A 20,186-nucleotide genomic window follows, 5' to 3' on the forward strand; every position below is an offset into this window, starting at 1 on the left:
CGAAATTTTTATAAAATCCACATCTCAATAAAATATATATTACATAATGTAATTAAATTGTACAAAATTTGTCTTGCGGAATATGTTTATTATTATTAATAAAATTAGTGAAACGCGCGATCGTTTTGATGTACAATTAAAGAGAAAAGCGCTTTATGGTTAGACTGGATCTTGGTACCTATAGCTTAATAATAATATTATATGACTGTATGAATTTTATATACTTTCTCCAAACTCAGTAAATCGATTTTTTGCCGGTTTTTAAAACACAACTTCTAGTTGAAACAGTATAAATTCACAATCAATATTTGATTAAATCGATTTAAATTTTGATGCTAATAAAATAAGCATCCTTATTAAATTACTGTAAAGAATTTATTGCAAAAAATATCACGTATATATATAAAATTATTCGCACAATATTATTATATTAGGTTATCAAGATCCAGTCCGGACCGTAAATGGCGTTTTCCTCTCTAATTGAGTTCATTATTATCACTTCAGTATTAATTATATTTACAAAATTACAATTTTTACAAGTGTTTATAGATATATTTGTTTAGCTTGATTTCCGCGCGTTTTTTTAAATCATCCTCTCCGTCAAGCTCCGGATTGGCTCCGCACCTAGTGACCAATGCGAACAGTTTCGTCGGGAGAGTTCTCGCCTGCGATTGGCCGCGTCGCGGAATGAAAACCGCCCTGACGAAAGGGAGGCTCCCGACGAAAAAAGTTCCTACGTTATCACCGAGATCGTCGTTTCCTCTTTACCTATTTTTTTTTTAATTTTTTCACGAAGTTCAGAATCACCGTTATCGGTTCAGCGACGGTTCTCCGTTCGCGGTTCGATCCTCGAGGGAGGAATGTAAACGTCATTCACCAGGTTGTCGTCCCCACCCTGCTGACGGGATTCAAAATGGCTGCGGAACGTCGCGGAGAACGTCTCGGCAACGTCGACGAGAACGCGTGATTCCTTCGCTACTTTTTTTCTCTCTTTTTTTTTCGCATCCGCGCGACAATCCGCCCGCCGCGCGCCTCGGCGTCGACCCTCGCCAACCCTCACCGAAGAGGCCCGGCCGCGCTCTCCCCCCAGTCTCCCCCACCCCTCCGCCGCGACGGCGCCGCTGAAGGAGAGCCGCGAAAAAAATGGCGTCCCGCGACACTAGCTGATTCCCGCGAGACACCTCCGATCTCCGATGTCAGCGAGGAGGAGGATGATGATTCCTCATATTCTCCGGCGTTCTCGCCCCTAACCGACGGTAATCCCACGTCTGGCGGTAAGCGGTAAGTCTTGTCGCGCCGTTGCCATTGGGTTTCGCGCGCGTGACTCGCCTCGCGAGTACTTGACGCGCGAGTTGACATTGAAGTTGACAATTCGTAGAAGTTGACAATTCCGTACAGTCTCGCGTCCAACGTAACACGAAACGAGGAAGTACCTCGCGCGAGGTGCTCCGCGATCGTCGTCGACGCGCGTGAAATGTCACGCCTCGCGAGACGCGAGGGATGCTCCGTTTTTCTCATACAAATTATCGGCCAAAAGGCTCGAACCGCTCCGGAATGGATATTGTTGAACGTGTCTTTTTAAATTGCATAAATTTCTTGTTTGTGGAAATTTCAATTTAGCGTTGCATGCCTTTTGTTGTGATAATATAGCCTAAGTGAATAAAAAAAAGTATGCGGATTGGGGAGTCTTCGTTGGTGGCATTCATTAAATAGCGTGTGTTATGCACGGTATTATTAGTAGCAGCTGCTTATTGTAGTTGCAACAGAATGATAACACATATGTCAATAGTTCAAGCTGCATAATATTTATAGACACTACTCAATAGGATAATTGGATATGGATATATATGTATATATAGTGTTCATGTTCCTCAGTTCATAGACACATACATTTTATACAATATATATCAGAAAAGAAATATATAGATTTATCTAAGTTTATCAATTAATTTCGTGACACATAAAAGTAGGTAATAATTGTTTTGTCAAGCTAAATTGTATATACATTTTTTAAATTAAGTTAATTATTTAATTCATTAAACATTTTGAACATTCCTTCTGTTTCTGATTGATGCTTGTGATTTATTTGCCTTTTGTTTTGCCATTACTTGAATGATATAATTTCAGAACACTATAGTGACTTTTTGAATTCTGTCAGATTGTCAATATGACTCCTCAATTGGAACGGAAGCGTGGCTCGTCTGTCAGCTTTACCCGGGCAAAGGATAGCGAAGATGCCGAGGACGAGATTCACATATCTCTGGCACCATACATACAAACATATCTGGCACATAGTAGCCAGGGATTGGGATGTTGCGGTATCAGTTTACCTGTGCCGTTTGAACGCGCAGCACCGCGTTCCTGGTGGAATCCCAGATTCGATTCGGAAATCCTCGAAGAACAGTATAGGAGAAGTGCCTTTCCTCAAATTAGATTAAGATTTCGGTTTGTACTAATATATTATTTATATAACGAGTGCATGATTGCTATACATATATGATATGTACATGATTAGGAAACATTATTATTGGACTAATCATTAGTACTTTGATTACAATCTGATTACAATTAGAAATAGAAAGAGTTCTAATTGATTATTATTTTTTTGCAGGTACGCTCTTACGTACATGTTGCTAGTGTCCTTATCGTGGCTGACGTATTTTGTGATAATCGGGGTAGAGAATGATACATCGACATGGGCGGCAATAGCGGGTGTTTTTGGTATCGTCGGCGTTATGGTTTCGGCTGTCTTTTATTTAACACACACAGACTACTACAAATCCTACGTATTACCGACTTCCCTGGGAGTTGCATCAACACTCTGTTTCCTGTCCTTACTCTTCCTTGCCTTGGTACCGCCTCACGTGGACGGGTTGACTTTGGTCGGACACTTCGCCTTGTGCTCCGAGATCTTATTAGTCATTTATACAGTGCTGCCGATGCCACTCTACGCCTGCGTGGGGATATCCACGCTGTACTCATTCATGTTTGAGTTCCTGACTGCCTATTTGTATGGCTCGAAGGACGCACGACAAAGATTTTACACGAGCGAACGAATTGTACAAAACGATACTTCAGGAATTAATAATACGACAGCGGAGGAAGAGAAAGCGTCAGTACTTATGCATTCGTCTCTAAAGGATCCTCTAAATGTTGCTGGTCTACAGAATGTGATACGTAATATTAGTGATTTTACTACAGCAATTAGTACAGAGGCGATATCGAGATTGCGTGAAGGCAGAGACATGATGAATGTCGGACCGAGATACTCAGAAACGGTGGCTCAACAATTACACGATGCCCTAAGCAACACGAATGTTTTAACGAGATTAAATTCTAGCGTCCCATCCATGATAACCGCAATTAATTCCACCGTAAATTCATCGCCAGTAGATAATTATGCTAACGATAACTTATTCGCCGATGATATTGACTTCTCCACGAATCTCGCAATAAGGATCTTGATGCAGATTTGTATTCATTTGATAGGCATGCATATTTTGATAATGACCTTCGTGAGAATGCGCGGTACGTTTATGAAAGTCGGCCAATCCCTGCTGGTCCGTCGACAACTGGAAATGGAAAAACAACTGAAGGAGAAAATGATACACTCTGTCATGCCGCCAAAGGTCGCGGATTGGCTCATGGAGGAGAGCGAGCGCGAGAGAGAGCGAGAGGACTCTCTGAAAAAGGGCTCGATACCGTCCAATAATACTGACATTCATTCGTTGTTTCGCCCATTCAACATGCTCTCGATGGAGGACGTCAGTATCCTGTTTGCCGATATCGTCGGATTTACTAGGATGAGCTCGAACAAAACCGCGGAGGAATTAGTGGGCATTCTGAACGATCTGTTCGAACGTTTTGATGATCTATGTGAACATCACGGTTGCGAAAAGATCTCCACATTGGGAGACTGCTACTACTGCGTAAGCGGATGTCCGGAACCAAGATCCGATCATGCGAAATGTTGCATAGAAATGGGGCTAGGTAGGTGGCACATTATTATATACATTATGATCATTATTAGCTCGATCTCAATTGTGAAATTAATGTTATGAATTGCATTCTAATAGCCATGATCGAAGCTATCAAGCAATTCGACATCGAAAGACGCGAGGGCGTGAACATGAGAGTGGGTGTGCACACAGGCACCATACTCTGTGGAATTGTGGGCACGAAGAGATTCAAATTTGACGTTTGGTCGAATGATGTGACTTTAGCAAATAAATTGGAGAGCACGGGAAAGCCCGGCCGTGTACATCTGAGTGAAAATACTTTGAGATTTTTGGGAGACCAGTACATTACGGAAAATGGAGAAGTAGTCAATGGTAAGTAAAATAATGTGAAGAAAAGAAGAAGAGGAGAAAAGAGTAACGGAGATCTGAATTTTATATTACACGTATGAATCTTTCATCGTTTCAGGGGTAAAAACTTACTTCATTAGAGCCCGTAAATCGGATTTCGTGAATCAATTTATCACGAACGTCACGTCACCCAAGAGCATTTCGCCATTGATGCAATCGCGGAATCGCCTGGCGTCGTGCAACAATCAGGCCAAACCGCGAAGTCATTATCTCCATATGGTCACGAACGCGAGCAATTACAGGATGAAGGCTAATTCCTTGCCTAGTATTTTGGATTCCGAGAACGACGGTGACATCACGGACGAGAAGGAGGACTCAAACAAGAGTCCGACGTCCACCGCTAGCTACGGCAAGAAGAAAGTGCGGCATAAGCGGTGGAGATATCTGCAGAGACAACGGACAACCGAGGAAATGACACCTCTGGAGATCGAAGAGGGAAGAAATATCGCTATGGCGCGAGCGAAACCCGATATTCAGACATACGAAGAATGCAATGGATTTAGACGGGTTAGTAGTTCTTTGCCTTCTTTGCTAATAGTGACTTACTTTATGATTGATCAGTGCTTACGATCGCTTCGCAGGTCCCTCTGAACAACGGCGTTGAAATGGACCCGAATCCTGTACCTTCTAGTCCTTTATTATCTGGTCAAGAGCCGATTAGTAATGCTTCTTCCATTTGCAGTAGAAAAGATTCCGGTATCAAGAGCAATAGCAGGCGAAGCAGCATACAACAGCAGGTACGTTTTTTGTAAATCTGGTATATTTTCCAGAATTCTTTTACACCACTGAATACATTGCTTTATCGTGTTTTTTTTATGACTTTGCAGTTGTTCCTAATGAATGGCATAACCCAAGGTGATCTATTGGGACACAGGGTCAGTGGCTATTATACTTCTAGTTCGACGTTAAACTCCACTCACGAACCTTCGTCATCGGTGCCCCCTTATCTCTTCCCTCCGATGATAACTGATACATTTGGCGCGTGCTTTCATAAATTACGGAAGCAATCCGATCTCCAATTAATTAGGTGAGACAAATCATTCCTCGGCACACCTTACAAATTGCGATGGATGTTTTTTTTAAAGATTTATCTTCTTGAAGGTGCGTCCAAGACAACGTGAGCTCTCAGCGTTCATATTTTGTCAAACCACCATTGTCGAGCGTCACTCTCTTCTTCAAGAATAAGGAAATGGAGAAGGAGTACCGAGAGAATGCGCACAAGGCCAACGAGAGCATGGGCGATAACCCACCTACCTTAGCCACCTCGAGATTCAACACATACTTTGACATTTTGATATCTGCCCTGGTTTACACGGCCATCACAGTCTCGTTGTTCCTTCTGTGCAAACCGACGATTTATTATATAATATTCTCCGTGCTCGCCATCACCGTTCAAGTGATCGCGGTGTCGCTCTGCATCCGTCGACTTCTCTATTCGAACACGGCTCACGCGACGTTCACGCCGAAGATCTTTAAGTTTTTCTCCCGGTGGTATCCGTGGCACGTGTGCGGCGCGGTCTTGGTCGGTCTGCCGATTATTTCCATCTTGCTGAATTTCACATGCAACAGCTTTCGGAGCCTCAACAACTTCGAGTATTACTACAGCTACTTGATCTTTGTCGGACTAGTCCACTTCTGTAACTTCACGCAGCTCAATTGTTGGATGAAAAATCTGCTGGTCACACTCACCGGTATACTGTTTATATGTCTTGTGGTGACTCACATATCACCATATCGGGAGAATCTCAGTAGTAATAATAGTATCAGCAGTGCCAACAATCGTATCAACGACTCGCAGTTGATGCAGTTAGGCGCGCTGCATCCGAATCTTATCAAATCGCTTGCGAGCGAACTGAAAGGTGGGAACTTTCCAAACGGTACGAGAGATTTTCTCGCCACTACCGCTTCAACGAGACCGCCATCGCCAGCCGCGAAATATACAGGAGAACGAGAAGCGTCGCCTACGACTCGTGGGATATCTTACACCAGCTATAATGAGAGATTGTACAATTCGGAGATATATTTGGATATGGTGTTGCTATTGCTGCTGGTCTGGTTCCTAAATCGCGAGTTTGAGATCAGTTATCGATTGTCCTTCCACGGCAACGCGGTGGCAGCGCGCGACAAGACGCGCGTGCAGTCAATGAAGAATCAGGCCGACTGGCTGCTACATAACATCATACCTAAGTACGTGGCTGATCAGCTTAAGACCACCGCCAAATATTCGCAGAATCACAAGTCCGTGGGCATCATCTTCGCCAGTATCGTTAACTTCAACGAGCTGTACGACGAGTCGTATCTGGGCGGTAAGGAGTACCTGCGTGTGCTTAACGAGCTCATAGGCGATTTCGACGAGCTGCTGGAGAGGCCGGAGTACGTAAATGTCGAGAAGATCAAGACGATCGGCAGCACCTTCATGGCTGCGAGCGGTCTGAATCCGCAGGTGAGGCAGCAGAGCGAGCACGAGTACACGCATCTGTTCCAACTGTTGGACTTCGCCGTGGCGATGCACAAAGTGATATACGATTTCAATCGGGACTTGTTGGGTTTCAAGCTGATTCTGCGAATCGGCTACAACTACGGCGATGTCACGGCTGGCGTGATCGGCGCTACCAAGCTGTATTACGATATTTGGGGCGACGCGGTCAACATAGCGTCGCGAATGGACTCCACCGGGGTCGCCGGCAGGATACAGATGGCCAGCAATTGCTTGGACGTTCTGTCGGAACGATATGAATTCGAGCCGCGCGGGCAGGTGTACGTCAAGGGCAAGGATAATATGGATGTGTTCCTGCTGAAAGGAAAGAAGAATGATACGACCGGTTCTTGAAGATTCAACGTCGATTATATCGGTATTCTCCTACGCGACGATTATATGTCGATAATCTGATTCGCGGCCTGCAGTAATTGCGACACTTAGATTAGATCTGTCCATTAATATTCTGAGACATTTTTCATAGTTTAACATCTTATAACTTGAGTTTTTGGATAGTAAATGAACAGAGTTAGATTAAAAGTAATCTTTTTGCCTTTTATTTTTAATTATTTAAACACTTGTGCATTGTTATATTAAATAAAAATGTGTTTTTAATAATCTTTTTTTATTTATTTTTTTTGTCAAAATAAAAGAAGATAATTTTCTCTTTTTTTTGTGTTGATAAATGTTTGACGAAAATAAAATTCAATAAAATTCTAAAAGTCGAAGAGAGAAAGGAATTCATAAGTTTTATAAACAGTTCATAAATACTTATACTAAGTTTATAAATATTTACCATAATTTAAATTTTTTAACGTAAGACTGAAAAACGTCCAGATATTAACGGTGGACAGGTTTAACAGTCGACTCAACAGACTCGTGTTGATTAGGGAGACGTGTGAAGCGGATGAGAAAGAGCAAACGGAATAGAATAATATATCTTTTTGCGAAGCACAGCAGTCATTACATGCGCTGCTGAGAAAAGAAAAACGATACAAAGCCTTATTCGTTGACTGCTCAAACTTTATTAGCGAGAGATATTTATTAACAAGAGATATTACTGTATTTTTGTAAAAAATGTCGAACGATGTCTGAGAAAAAGATATATCGTGGGAAATTATCCGAGATCTGCCTTTGTCTCGAGTACAAAACTGAATCAGTGGCGAAGGGATTTTTTTAGAAGCGTTTTACGTTATCGAGCATCGAAATGGTAATTATTTGTGTATATGTACATATATATATACAGTATATAGATGCCACGAATAAATTTTTTGCACGAATATATATGTATAGATACTTGAACGTCGAACTTGAAATGCAACTGATGTCTGTTTCTTAAGTCGAGTCACGAAAAGATCATCCTTCCCTATCGGACGATCGAGTGACGATAAAGCGCTCGTGCGATAAATTGGAGAAGTTGGAAGTTAATACGTGTGGCATTCTATTCTATTCGATATTCTAAGAACAACAGCGAAGTGCGTCCGACGCGATAAAAGTTCAACGAAACTCGAATACCCCGTTAATTATGAGTTAAATAAATTTTTAAAAGTATAACATAAAGAATATGAATTTACACAGTCTCTTGTCTTCCTGTCTGATATTGTGACACGTCACGTATATACATACAAGATGAATATAAGACAAAGCGTTATAGGCGTCGCTTGAAACTTGATCTATGTAGAACAAATAAAAACGAACGAATAATAAGGGAAATTTTTATCTAAAAAATTTATATCTTAGATTGTGAACGATGAAAAATGATTTTACCAAAGATCAATAAAATTAACGATTCAGGCCGCGGACGTGTGCATATGTAAACATAGAATATGCTTAAAATATGTTGTATAATAGAAAATAATACACGTGCGTGGAATATAAAAATTAAATCGCACACATTCCAAACGTAGCTCACGAACACGACTAATACAATAAAGTGCTTCTTGTCGCCGTTAAGTAAACATCTCCGTTGTTATATTTGGACATAAAACTGCTACGTCGGATTCCAAAGAGTATCTTGTTGCATTTTCTTTTTAATCTCAACGACAAGCGACACCGCGCTCGATGGGATTTATGCTCTGTAGAAAATAACGCGTGTGTATATGTGTGTATATTTACATTATTTACATATATATTTGTATTTTATATATGTACAGAATTTTGAGGATTTATCCGAAAGACTACGTTAACACAAGAAGCTAGGCGTTTGCGTTTATGTAAATGATACGCATTGCAAACATAATGCAATAAATGGGCTGGATCATAACTGTTTGTATGTTCTGCATGTAATACGCTTTTATTGACACAAGGATTCTAATTGTGGTCTTGATAAGCAGCGTTTAACTCAACGGAAATATTTGTTACACGTGAAAGTAATGTCAATAATTATGTATGATAAAAGAAGGACCTGAATGTCGGTTCCGATTCCTGTAAATATATGCTGTAACATATTTATGACTTGTGTATGAAATAACTTTTTTGGATGTAATTTCTTTGGAGAGATTTGAGGGAGAGCTACGATACTGTAACTTCGCGAGTAATCGCTTTGATTTGGCGTATCACCTTGGCACACAAGGCTTACGCCGAAAAATTTCTACGATTACGGTCAATTATAAGATTTTGCGTTTGAGTACGTGTGAGATAACAATTCGTATCGCGAAAGCGTGCTCGCAAACACGATGATCTTTATATCTATATGTACAAATGTTACGCTCGCCGATCTGTGGGATGAGAGGAATATATACGTACACGTTATGAGATATCAAATAAAATATGTTGCAAACCGTATATATATATATATATATATATATATATATATATATATATATATATATATATATATATATATATTTGTCGAGCGTACACAAGTTCTACGGACAACGAGGCAGAGAGACTCCAGGCTATATTGACGTACATATAATTATTGTCAATGCAATTTCTTTATTACAATATAATATATACAATATTATACCGCTGACTTCACTATAGCTGATGTACAAAAAACGGGCGAGGATTCTCGTCTCTTTCTCGCCTGGCATAAATCGTTGGAACATTTAATATTATAACAAAGCGTGATGTGTGTGATTACTTTGTTTATATATATGTATATAAATATAGATAATACATAAATTATATATATTGTTTATGTACATATATATAAACAAGCGTGAAAAGCCATCCGGGTACTTTCGTTACATTTTCAGTTAAATGTATAAATGTAAAATATGATTTCAAGTATCACATTGTTGTAAAATTAAACTCAAGTCAGTAATAAAGAATTTTCAAAAAATAGTACCATTGCGAATTCAATAATTTTGCAACTCGGTGAAGAGCAGTCGATTGTGAAACAAACCGATTTTTGCCATACCAGAATGGCCCCAGATAATTATCATAATTCATTGCTGTACACGCAGACTTCATTGGTGACATTATTTTATTCACGTAATGCACGATTTTTAAAAAGAAGATGAGTGTGAAATATGACACGTTATGAAAAATTGGCAATGTGATACGCTTTTTCGATGTACATTCAGTGTATACATGCGTATATCAGGTGTTCCCATTGTAGTTTTTTTTCGTCTCATGGAACAATGCAACGAAAAGGAAACACGTTGTATTACTTTTTCTTCGTCATCGATGTTCCATCGATAAAAAGTTAAATGCTTAAGTGAGTACTTTCCATCACGTTATGAGTGATGGAATCTTCTTCTTTCTCGTTAATTATAAATCAGGAACTACTCTTCTCACACAATCTACCGATCGCATATTTGTTCCTAAAAGCGCAGTGGAATGCTTGAGAAAGTAGTGTAGACTACTGATGCAAGAATTTGCGAATTTATTGAATTTAAAACGTGTTGTCGTGCGGACTTTTTGACAGAGGAGAAAGATAAGCACGTGAGATAGAAATCAAATGTAACAATGATCGCTTGAAAGTTCGTTCTACATGCGATTCTAGTCGAGTAAATGAGAATAAAAAATTTTTGCGAAAATGGACTAAAAACATTTTTGATATGTGACACTCTAATGGTAGTAGTCTTGGCGATCCGTGTGTATGATACTTCTTCGATCTTAAAAAAAGATTTAATATTCTAAATATGCGTCTGGATTTTTCTCGAAACGATTTTCGCAACAGTTCACGTGCAATTGGTTACCTACTTCTTAACTCGTTAATTGTCATTTGCGCGCTTATCGTTATTTTGCATTTATATTAAGATCGTAATATACAGATGTCCATATGTTCTCGCATAGATCGTGTATGTATACATATACATATCTTCTTGATTAAAACTGCCGTCTCGACTTGTATGTAAATATAGTAATCGCGTAAATTTAATTGATTTGTATGCTGTACCGCGATTTTTCAATTTTTTCAACGTTCGCGAGAAAACTCGGCTGTAAGGAAGACGTTGATCGACTTTTCGTGTACATACTCTTCGGCGTCGATTCACGCCTTGAAACAAATCAACGAATTGTATAACATGAAATCCAAAACAAATATATATATATGTAGCGTGTGTTGTGTAGACGAGCGATTACATTCGTTCTCTTCTACTCTGATATAAGCTCAAACGCTATAAGATTTTATTGTACAATATGTATATACTTATATGTATATATATATATAGATATATGACACCGATGTAATAAACTATACCTCGAAATCCTTAGCGTAGTATAATACAATAGATAGGTTCTTTTTAGCTGCATTCTTTCCACAAATTTATTAGTTCTTTTTCTCTCCCTAAATCGCGAACATATCTGTTTTATTTTAAGTATCACTAAAAATAAAGAAGGCTTTCAGCTAAAGAGAACAGACCTAACGTGCTACAGACACTACAAACTTCGGAGACATAATTTAGAAAATAGCACAGGAAAAGAAATAGTAAAGAAAGAGAATAAGAAATATACTACAGTGTTCAGTTTTGCACACATCAGTCACAGCTTGCACTCGCGTTTCTCTTCTTACTTCGTTTATACATAAGCAATGAAATTCACTTTGCGGCTCGCTCACTTTCGCGTGTATTGTAAAATTTTACTCATCACACATTAGTCTTATCACAATAGTCTCTTACGTCTTCATTGTACAATTCCCCCACAATCCTGAAGAATTTTTATGTGCCACGAAGGGTGGCATTGTGTGATGCGTTTGGAATTATTTTTATAAAAACGTTGATTAAAATGGACCTTGAAAGGATGACAACGCATCGAAAAATTTCTGTCGCTACCCAAGAGATCAAATGTTCATTTTTTGATGTAACCAACAAAGTGGGATGCGAATGATATCGGCCTCGTTCTTCCTCCTGCGCGAGTCTTTAAAATTAATTAGAATAAATAAAAGTAACGACAGAATGTGCAGTGTAAAAAATTATCTACACTTATCGCCGAAGCGCGTGCTGCATCTTCGTCAGTTTGAAATTTACGATCGATTTCAGAGTGAGGAAAGTGCAGAAAGATCTCCCCCCGATTGCTAATCATAAATATTTATGTACTATGAATTAGATGTATTTATAATTTATAATCCGAGACTTAATTTTTGGAGCACCTAGTGATTGAGTGAGGGCACGGTTATGCCCGAGGATTCCGGAAGTATCGCCTCCATTTTCTACGTGATTGCAATTTTATCAAAAATTGCATGCTACTACTTTTCTTGTGTACTTTCTTTCACGAAATACATTTCTTTTTTTTAATGTTCTCGTTGAAAGTAAAGTATACAAGTAAAAAGTAATCTTTGAATTTGCAATTGTATAAATCCGAGGTGATACCTCGAACACTTTAACCCGGCTTTATTTACGGCCATCGGTAAGTCGCCGTAAAAAAATTTGTAAATTTTCCTAGAAAGAAACGCACCGTTTCAGCTGTTTTGAATCGAACGTTCTTTCTTTGAGCCATTGATATGGCACCCTTGAAAAGAGACCTTTTTACAATAACTTATAATTATTTATTGAGTTAGACCAGCTATGCAAAATGTGATTCTCTAAAACTGTCTGCTACGTAGATTCAGCGAACAGTGCTGTTATTCCCGTGTCAGTGGCCTTCTTCGAGATCTCATCCACGCGCACTGGATGAGGCTTAGCAGATACCTCTATCCGCGGTAAATTATCTATCTTGACTTCCTTACGGAACAATTGCCCTACGCTTCTGCCGATAAGCTGTAAAAGACGCATTGAGACCCGATTATTATTAGACCGTTTAAATAAATAAAAAGAAAAAATAAAAAAAACATACAATAATAGAATCATGATAAATCATGAAAATTCCTCTTACAAAATTTTTAACAAGACTTTAAATGCAGACTTCAAGTTAAAGAATTTACCTTAAGGTATATAGACATCCTTTGGATATTGCAATTATATACCTGATTAGTGATTTTCTTGAAGAGATCCTTCTTTCCCTTCTCGACCTTGTTGCCTTTCGTGCTGACCACCGACATTTTCTCATCAAAGCGCTGCAAGTCGGCGGGATTGACCCCCGGGATTTGCTGCATCACTTCGATAATATTGGGAAACTTAGGTCTGAGGCACTCGTAAACTTGTGCGCCTAAAGTGATAAGGGAACCCTGATTGGCCTCATGCTGACCGTGCAATTGTAAACCTTGAAGAACGGCGACCATAATGTGTGCTGCCATAGAGGGAGTGACACTGCCATCAGCTGCCAGTGCTCGGACTACAGGCCCAGTCAACATTGTAGCCTTGAGACTCGCGTTTGAGTCGTTCCATGCAAGCGCCCTAGAAATATACATTATTAGTTGAAGATACTTTGAAGAAAAAGAAAAAAATTTTTTAAACTTTTAAAAAATTTTCATTTACAATTTCACAATAAAATCGACGGTGACACTTCTATTCATATGATTATATTTTACCCTAATACGCATAGAACGACGCTGTGACAAGTAGATGGATGACGCAAAACAAAAGTCCCAAGCTCGCTGACGACCTCGGCGACGATGCTGTTTCCCCGTGAGAGAGGTGGATCCACTGCCATTCCTCCGTTGTCCTGTTCCATGGTATCTGGAGGAGTGGCGTCGCATGCGGCTCCACCGACCAGAGCCACTTTTAACACGTCCACGAAGTCCCTGGTCAGATTCCTGTTGAGCATGTCGTCGATAACTTCCTGCGTATCGGTGTTCTCTTCGTCCAGACCGCCGGACTCGTAGAGACGCGCTATGTACTGCCACTTTGCGCTTAATCTTTGGCACACTGAAAAAAGATCGCGCGGAATGATAAGATTGTTTCGTAATTTATTTTTGTTTGACATGGTCAAATAAAAAGCGTAGAAAAATGGGAAGAAAATGGTTTTGAGCACTCACTGTGTGTGGATACGTGAGCCAATACAGGTACTAGTACGCTCTCGTAAAATGCCGGCGGGCATGAGTATATAAACGGTTTCATAAACACACGTATAATCGGCCGTAGTCTATAGTCTGGAATCACCTAGAAGAGATAGAGGCATCTTTTAATTTCTGTTTGATAATATATATATAAAATAAAATAAAATTATTAGATTACCTCCATATTCGAGAAAACCGAATTCAACAAGGCTGGTGCAAGTCCAGGCAACTGGTAAAAATCTCGACCGATCATGTGACAGCCACTACCCAACATATGATAACATTGGTCATGAATCGTACTCAGGAATGATTGCATTCGAACCAGAGAGGGGCCTGAGGCCTGGTCCGTTTCACTATTGTTGTCGTTGGTTACATTCACGCCCAGAAGGGTCGCCTTTTCCGACTCCAAAAGGCCATGAGCATTTTTGTAGCCCTAGAATAAAAACAGATATATTCAACAATCTGTTTAACAAGAACAAGATATTTCTCTCAATGCAACTCCGTTATTTTACTCGCAACGATTAGTAGTTGCTTGGTACTTGCTGCTTGCTCGACGAGACAAACGGAATTCTATATGCGCTCGCGTCTTAAAAAACTCAATTTTTAAAATACCAAATATTTATTTCTGTAACTACATTTCTGTCACACGTTAAAACAATTATAAATCTAATTAATTACAAGTTTAATTTCGTACTCAATTTTTTGCATCTATATCAACTTTGCTTCCACCTCAACTCAATTAGTAATAATATTAAATGTTACCTCAGATAGAGCGGCAAGGGCGGCATGACTGAAGAGATCATTCATTGTTCGCAATAGCGCGAAAAGTGTTGGCAAAATGGGGATCACATGAGGTGTTGCTGGGTTTCGATATACCGGATTGCCGCTCTCGCTGAGCGCGGCCACGAAGCCACCCCTGGCCGCGCGATCGGGATCTTCCGGGATCGAGCACCGTTTAACCACGCTCAGCACAGTACAAATACACATCATGAGATCACTACGATTGCGTCTGGCTGGATCTTCCAACATGTTCTCCACCGGTGGTCTGTCCAGCCCCACGAATTGCATAAGTTCTAGCGGTCCCTTGAACCAATCCGTGCCAAGGGCAATGAACTTCCTGGACGCATCACCGATCACCTCCGTGACGAATCGAGTCTGTCTCTCGTAGTCGCAGAAGTGATTCGAGATGAGAAGCAGTGCCTCGTATAGCATGACACTCTCCACTCGAGACAATGGGCTTGGGTCCCGGGTTAAACTGCGCACCATTGTGTGTATCTGTTCGAATACTGGCAGCAATAACAGCGGATACTTGAGACTAATCTTCACCATAAGGCTAGCCGCGTGTCGCCGCACATTTTTGGCCGCTCGTGAGCGATTGCGCTCGTTCTCACCGGGCACCTCAAATACCAACGTGGCGAAGATCTTCTCAAGGACACGCGGTAGAATAGCGACGCCCGGCATGGCCATCGAGCCAGTCGACATCGACAGAAATACGAAAAGCGCACTTATACAAGACAGCAGAGCGGATAGAAGCCAAGGATCTTGCGGTGAATAGCCCAGACAGAGTTCCAACAGCTGTAAACCGGTTTGAACACTTGGCCGCTCATTGATTAGCAAAATCCTGGACACAACAGAATCTAGTGCCTGCGCGAGGGCCTCCCATTCGAGATACTCTCGGTCGTTCTGATCGCTCTTGTATCGCAGATTTGACATACCCTTGGTGATCTTCGCGGTCAGCCACTGTTGCACGTACATAAACGTTACTAAAGGTGCCACCATAGTTGCGTTTCTAAATCCTTCTAACAGGTCCATTCTGAAGCGATGTAAAAAGACGTTGAACTCCTCCTCCGAGTCATAATCGACCAGGCAGTACGTGGTCATGCCGTTGCTCTGTCTACCATGTGGATACGTAACGCGGACCAATTTGGGCGCAGTATGTTCCACGTATTTGGGCACATACGTAAGCAGCAGCGAGTCTGTTTTGATTTGTTCATGCTTAAATAACATCACCCAAATCGCGTTCGCTAAATGCGTGAGCGTGAGGCTCGGATACATGGTGAACGTGAGCACGGTGTCCAGAAAGAGATTAAAATGTGTCGGCCGTATGCTAGAGGCGTCATCTTTTCCCCATACGGCGCAAAGTTGTGTCGCCATACCAGTCAGTACCTGAAATGATAATAATTACGCGAATAATGATCGATTTTTCATACTAAACCTACAAGATCCAAATTTATTGAGCGCTATTATTAATAGCGATTATCATAATAAGTACTTGTGTAAGTTTCTTCAGAAATAAGTAATGATTTTCATGGAAATTCGTAGGTCCAGCGAGGGGCGGTGGAGCGGTGGCTGCAGTATAAATAAATCTCAAGGCCTCCTCTGAAAACAGGATCATCAGTTGCTTTCGATCTTCAGCCTTGCCTTTGCGATTTACAATTTGAAGCAGGCATTCAGCGGCGGAGCACTGAAATATAGGATCTCCTAGTAGGAGACACAGTATCTGCAACAATCTTCCATCTTCGGCCATCACATGATTTATAGAAACCCACTCGACAAATCCAGTTAACGTAGACAGCACTACCTGTTATAATAAAGACGTTAGAGTTCGTTGAAAAACGCCAGTTACCAATATACATATCCTTTTCAGATACAATAACTTACTTGAACGACTTTACTGTGTGCCGCAGCTTCGGACGTCTGTCCTAAGGCACTTTTCTTCTGAAACTCTGAAAAGTGTTGCTCCATTAGTCTTAGGAAGAAGCTAAAGATCTCAGCCATGTTTGTAGTCAACGCCTGATATATATCTTTCCTCCTCTGGTTAGATTCGAGGGTCTGTAGGAGTGCCACATCCTCCACCAATCTGAGGAACACCAACAAGACTAACTCGGTTTGACTCTCGCCTCGCGTGCAGGCCTGACTGAGCTCGGCCAACAGCGTGGGCCATTGCTGGGGCCATTCTCGCTTTATCATCTCTACTACGACACGCGACAGAGCGTCCTTTATGTGTGCCTCTTCCTGCAAAAGTGGTTGGGTACCCTCTTGAAGTAATTTCATGGCATTCTCCTTGATGAAGATCTTTTCCGACTGTGAGATTTGTGTCCACCGATATTTCACACAGTGCTCCATCAACTGTAGACCAAAGTGGCGCACCACTGAGCTTCTGTCGGGTGATTTCTGTGCCAAGTACAGACCGCATTGAGCGCACAATGGTGATGACTCCTTGAACCTCTCACAGGCATTGTACATCTCCAGACGTTGCGGTTGAGATATACCAGGTGACATCATCATCTCGACCACTCGAGCCAGTTCTGCCGATATCTGGGCGACATCGCCCGCTCCGAACTCCATTCCTACTTGCACTGAAATAGATGAATAAGACAGTTCAATATACGTAAGCTATAATAAACAATGTTTGTTGCATAATATTTTAACAACTACCTCATCAAATAATAACTACTTTATCAAATAACTTTATCATAACTTCTTTATCAAATAAAGAAAGAAACAGAAATAAAGAGAAAATAAAGGGAAAAGAAAATATACAAATTTGCTATCCTATCTCTATGCTAATCGACAACATATGTGTATCGCTTATCACGAGAAAGACGTTCTCACCTAAAGATTTTCCTCGGGAATAATTAGCAATCGAGAACATCTGGCATCATCAATAAACACATTTATATAACGCAATCCAATAAATTTATTTTAACGATTAACCCAAATTTGCTTTTTATTGAATAATTCTTCGACGACGGACTTCGAATTTATCAGTGTATAACGACAACACTTCGCGCAACTTCACAAAGCTGACGCAATATACCGTAACGCGGCGACAATAAGCCGGTATAAATAATCAAAACGAGGTTGCCTTACGCAGGTGCAAGCGTGCACAGCCGCGAGGGTGCGGAGGAGGAAATCGACGGCTGCGGCGGCGGCGGTGTCGCGCTCGTCGTCGACGAGGTCGTGCTTTCCGGTCGCGGTGAACATTCACGGGCGAGCACACGCGTGAACAATCAACAAAACAGCTTGTCGCGTGCACGCGCACCGACCATGCCTTGACACCACTCGCTCGCTCGCTCACGTACTCACCTGGGTGACGCGGAACTGCGGATAAGAGACGGAGCTTGGCGGGGCCGCGTGGACGGCGGGATGCTCTCCGGCGTCGCGCCGCACGTCAATTCATACCTGCACCGCCGTCGTCGGGAAGGGGGGAAAAAAGAGCGCAGAGTCGATGTGACGATCGTGTGCTACGCTCGCCACACACAGCAGGCTCGGACTCGGACTCCGCCAGTTTTCCGGAGATGCGGCACGCTGGTGGCTGGCTGGCCGGACGGTCGCATACGCGATCACGTGCTGCCCTCTCGGCGGCACCGTGGTCCGTGGCCGCGCGGCCGCCGACCGCCGACGGGCCAACCTAACCTAACTCGACCGGGCGTGTGTACACACACGCCGCTTTTTCACCCGGATCGCGGTGAGGAAACAAGCTGTATCCCGGTCTATTTGCTTCCGAGTGTTTCCCCGATGTATTTACGTCGTGTATCTGTAATCCTCCTCCTTTCTCTCTACTGTTAAAGATCGATCGACGCGGTAAAATCGCGCGAAATTAACCTGTCTCCCGCCTCGCAGGTTATGCCGGCTCTGTTCCTACCCGCGCACACACGTACGTATCAGAGACGAGGTAGAGAGGATGGACGAGGCAGTCACCACGCCGCCTACGTTTAAACGGAGTTTCTTCGAGCGGATCTACTGCGTGGAGTTTTCGCCGTACGAGTGGTCGCAGCACCTGATCTGCATCGCCCTCGCCAAGGAGATCGTCGTCGGCACTGTCAGATTTCAGGTTCGTGCGCAGAATTGACGCTCTCCGATGAGAATTGTCATCGCTTTTTTTAAATTTCATTAGAAATTGTCAATATGTAGAAAAAAAAAAAAAAAAAAGTGTGTGCAAAATACATGATTGCGATACAGGATTTAATAAAGTTTGCAAATTTCAAATGGCAGGATGAAGACGACGCCGTGGAAGACATGGCGTATAATCCTATCAGAACGTTTAATCACGATGCCAGACCTCATGCGATCACCTGGAGTCCAGAGACCTCCCTAAGCATCGTCCCGAAGATCCTCACGTTCTGCGTTGCTGGATCAGACTTCAAAATAAGATTGTACAACAGTAATCTGAACGATATCAATGTGTACGAGGTAGGAATCCCTGAAAATTATGTGAGTTTACAGTATTGTTGAATTTGACGCTGTGATGAATGTTTTAAAGATTTTAGAAGGTCACAAAGATTATGTAAACGCAATCTCCTATGAACCAGAGGGTGAATTATTAGCGTCGGTCTCCGACGATCATACGAGTAAGCTGTGGGCGGTTAAGGAAAACCAAAAGTGCGTGTCTACATTTTACCTGACATCACCTGGTATAAGCGTATGTTGGCACAACGAAGAATCCGGCAAGCTCTTAGTAGCGGAAAAGAATGGTTTAATACGTATGTACAACGTCAGGAGCCAACAAGCGATCATGTCCCTCGACTCTGGGGCCGTTCCCCTAACTGCAGCTGACTGGGGACCAAATCCTTTGAAAGTCATCTCGATGGCTGCTGGAGAATTGCTGCTTTGGGACTTGTCCAGACCCAGGTAATAAGGAATTTGACTTTAAATCCTCCTGTATCGCTGGTGCACTCTTTCATTAAATTTGCTCTATTTATTTCCAATTCTAGTCGGCCTCTTGATGAACGAACGCTTCATGTGGAAGGTGGTTTAACAGCAAAAGTCTCACATGCGAATGAAAACCTGGTGTCAAGTATTGGATGGCCGGATAATTTGTTGAAGGTTGTCAATTTAAGATCGAAAGTAGTGGTATTATGCGGAAAGGTGAAATTAATCGGCGGTATGACGTGGCATTATAAATTACCCTATGTCTGTGCTGGAAGTGACAGAGAGCTATGTTTTTGGAGAATAAATATAAATTAGGATACATTGGACAGTTATGTCCAGAAAAGAAATCTCTTTCCAACCTTTT

General features: G+C 41.6%; 3 protein-coding genes across 7 annotated transcripts; 2 read left to right on the forward strand and 1 right to left on the reverse strand.

The window, feature by feature from the left end:
* The first annotated feature begins 892 nt into the window (after positions 1 to 892).
* On the forward strand, positions 893 to 11,473 carry Ac13e (Adenylyl cyclase 13E). Of its 3 annotated transcripts, none has more exons than XM_071773146.1 (8): positions 893 to 1,281; positions 2,159 to 2,445; positions 2,612 to 3,990; positions 4,077 to 4,331; positions 4,426 to 4,874; positions 4,949 to 5,104; positions 5,195 to 5,394; positions 5,469 to 11,473. In XM_071773146.1, the coding sequence occupies exons 2-8, from the start codon at positions 2,168 to 2,170 to the stop codon at positions 7,195 to 7,197; spliced, it is 4,446 nt and encodes a 1,481-aa protein (XP_071629247.1). In that variant the 5' UTR covers positions 893 to 1,281; positions 2,159 to 2,167; the 3' UTR covers positions 7,198 to 11,473. The 3 variants fall into 3 exon arrangements, with proteins under 3 accessions (XP_071629247.1, XP_071629248.1, XP_071629249.1); XM_071773147.1 differs by having other exon boundaries at positions 893 to 1,274; XM_071773148.1 differs by lacking the exon at positions 893 to 1,281 and having other exon boundaries at positions 2,141 to 2,445.
* Positions 9,761 to 18,397, reverse strand: Ranbp21 (exportin-5-like protein Ranbp21). 2 transcript variants are annotated; one of them, XM_071773154.1, is made up of 9 exons: positions 18,257 to 18,397; positions 16,829 to 17,526; positions 16,440 to 16,748; positions 14,930 to 16,333; positions 14,346 to 14,600; positions 14,147 to 14,270; positions 13,700 to 14,036; positions 13,196 to 13,565; positions 9,761 to 12,989 (listed from the first exon to the last, which is right to left on the reverse strand). In XM_071773154.1, exons 2-9 carry the CDS (start codon positions 17,513 to 17,515, stop codon positions 12,828 to 12,830), a joined length of 3,648 nt encoding a protein of 1,215 aa, XP_071629255.1. In that variant the 5' UTR covers positions 17,516 to 17,526; positions 18,257 to 18,397; the 3' UTR covers positions 9,761 to 12,827. The 2 variants fall into 2 exon arrangements, with proteins under 2 accessions (XP_071629255.1, XP_071629254.1); XM_071773153.1 differs by lacking the exon at positions 18,257 to 18,397 and adding an exon at positions 17,783 to 18,001.
* A 101-nt stretch (positions 18,398 to 18,498) lies between these two features.
* Positions 18,499 to 20,141, forward strand: Nup37 (nuclear pore complex protein Nup37). Of its 2 annotated transcripts, none has more exons than XM_071773159.1 (5): positions 18,499 to 18,638; positions 18,794 to 19,004; positions 19,166 to 19,363; positions 19,434 to 19,801; positions 19,885 to 20,141. In XM_071773159.1, the coding sequence occupies exons 2-5, from the start codon at positions 18,855 to 18,857 to the stop codon at positions 20,135 to 20,137; spliced, it is 969 nt and encodes a 322-aa protein (XP_071629260.1). In that variant the 5' UTR covers positions 18,499 to 18,638; positions 18,794 to 18,854; the 3' UTR covers positions 20,138 to 20,141. The 2 variants fall into 2 exon arrangements, with proteins under 2 accessions (XP_071629260.1, XP_071629261.1); XM_071773160.1 differs by having other exon boundaries at positions 18,575 to 18,709.
* Positions 20,142 to 20,186: the final 45 nt, after the last annotated feature.

The sequence above is a fragment of the Temnothorax longispinosus genome, chromosome 3 (assembly GCF_030848805.1).
Source record: "Temnothorax longispinosus isolate EJ_2023e chromosome 3, Tlon_JGU_v1, whole genome shotgun sequence".
Lineage (NCBI taxonomy): Eukaryota > Metazoa > Arthropoda > Insecta > Hymenoptera > Formicidae > Temnothorax > Temnothorax longispinosus.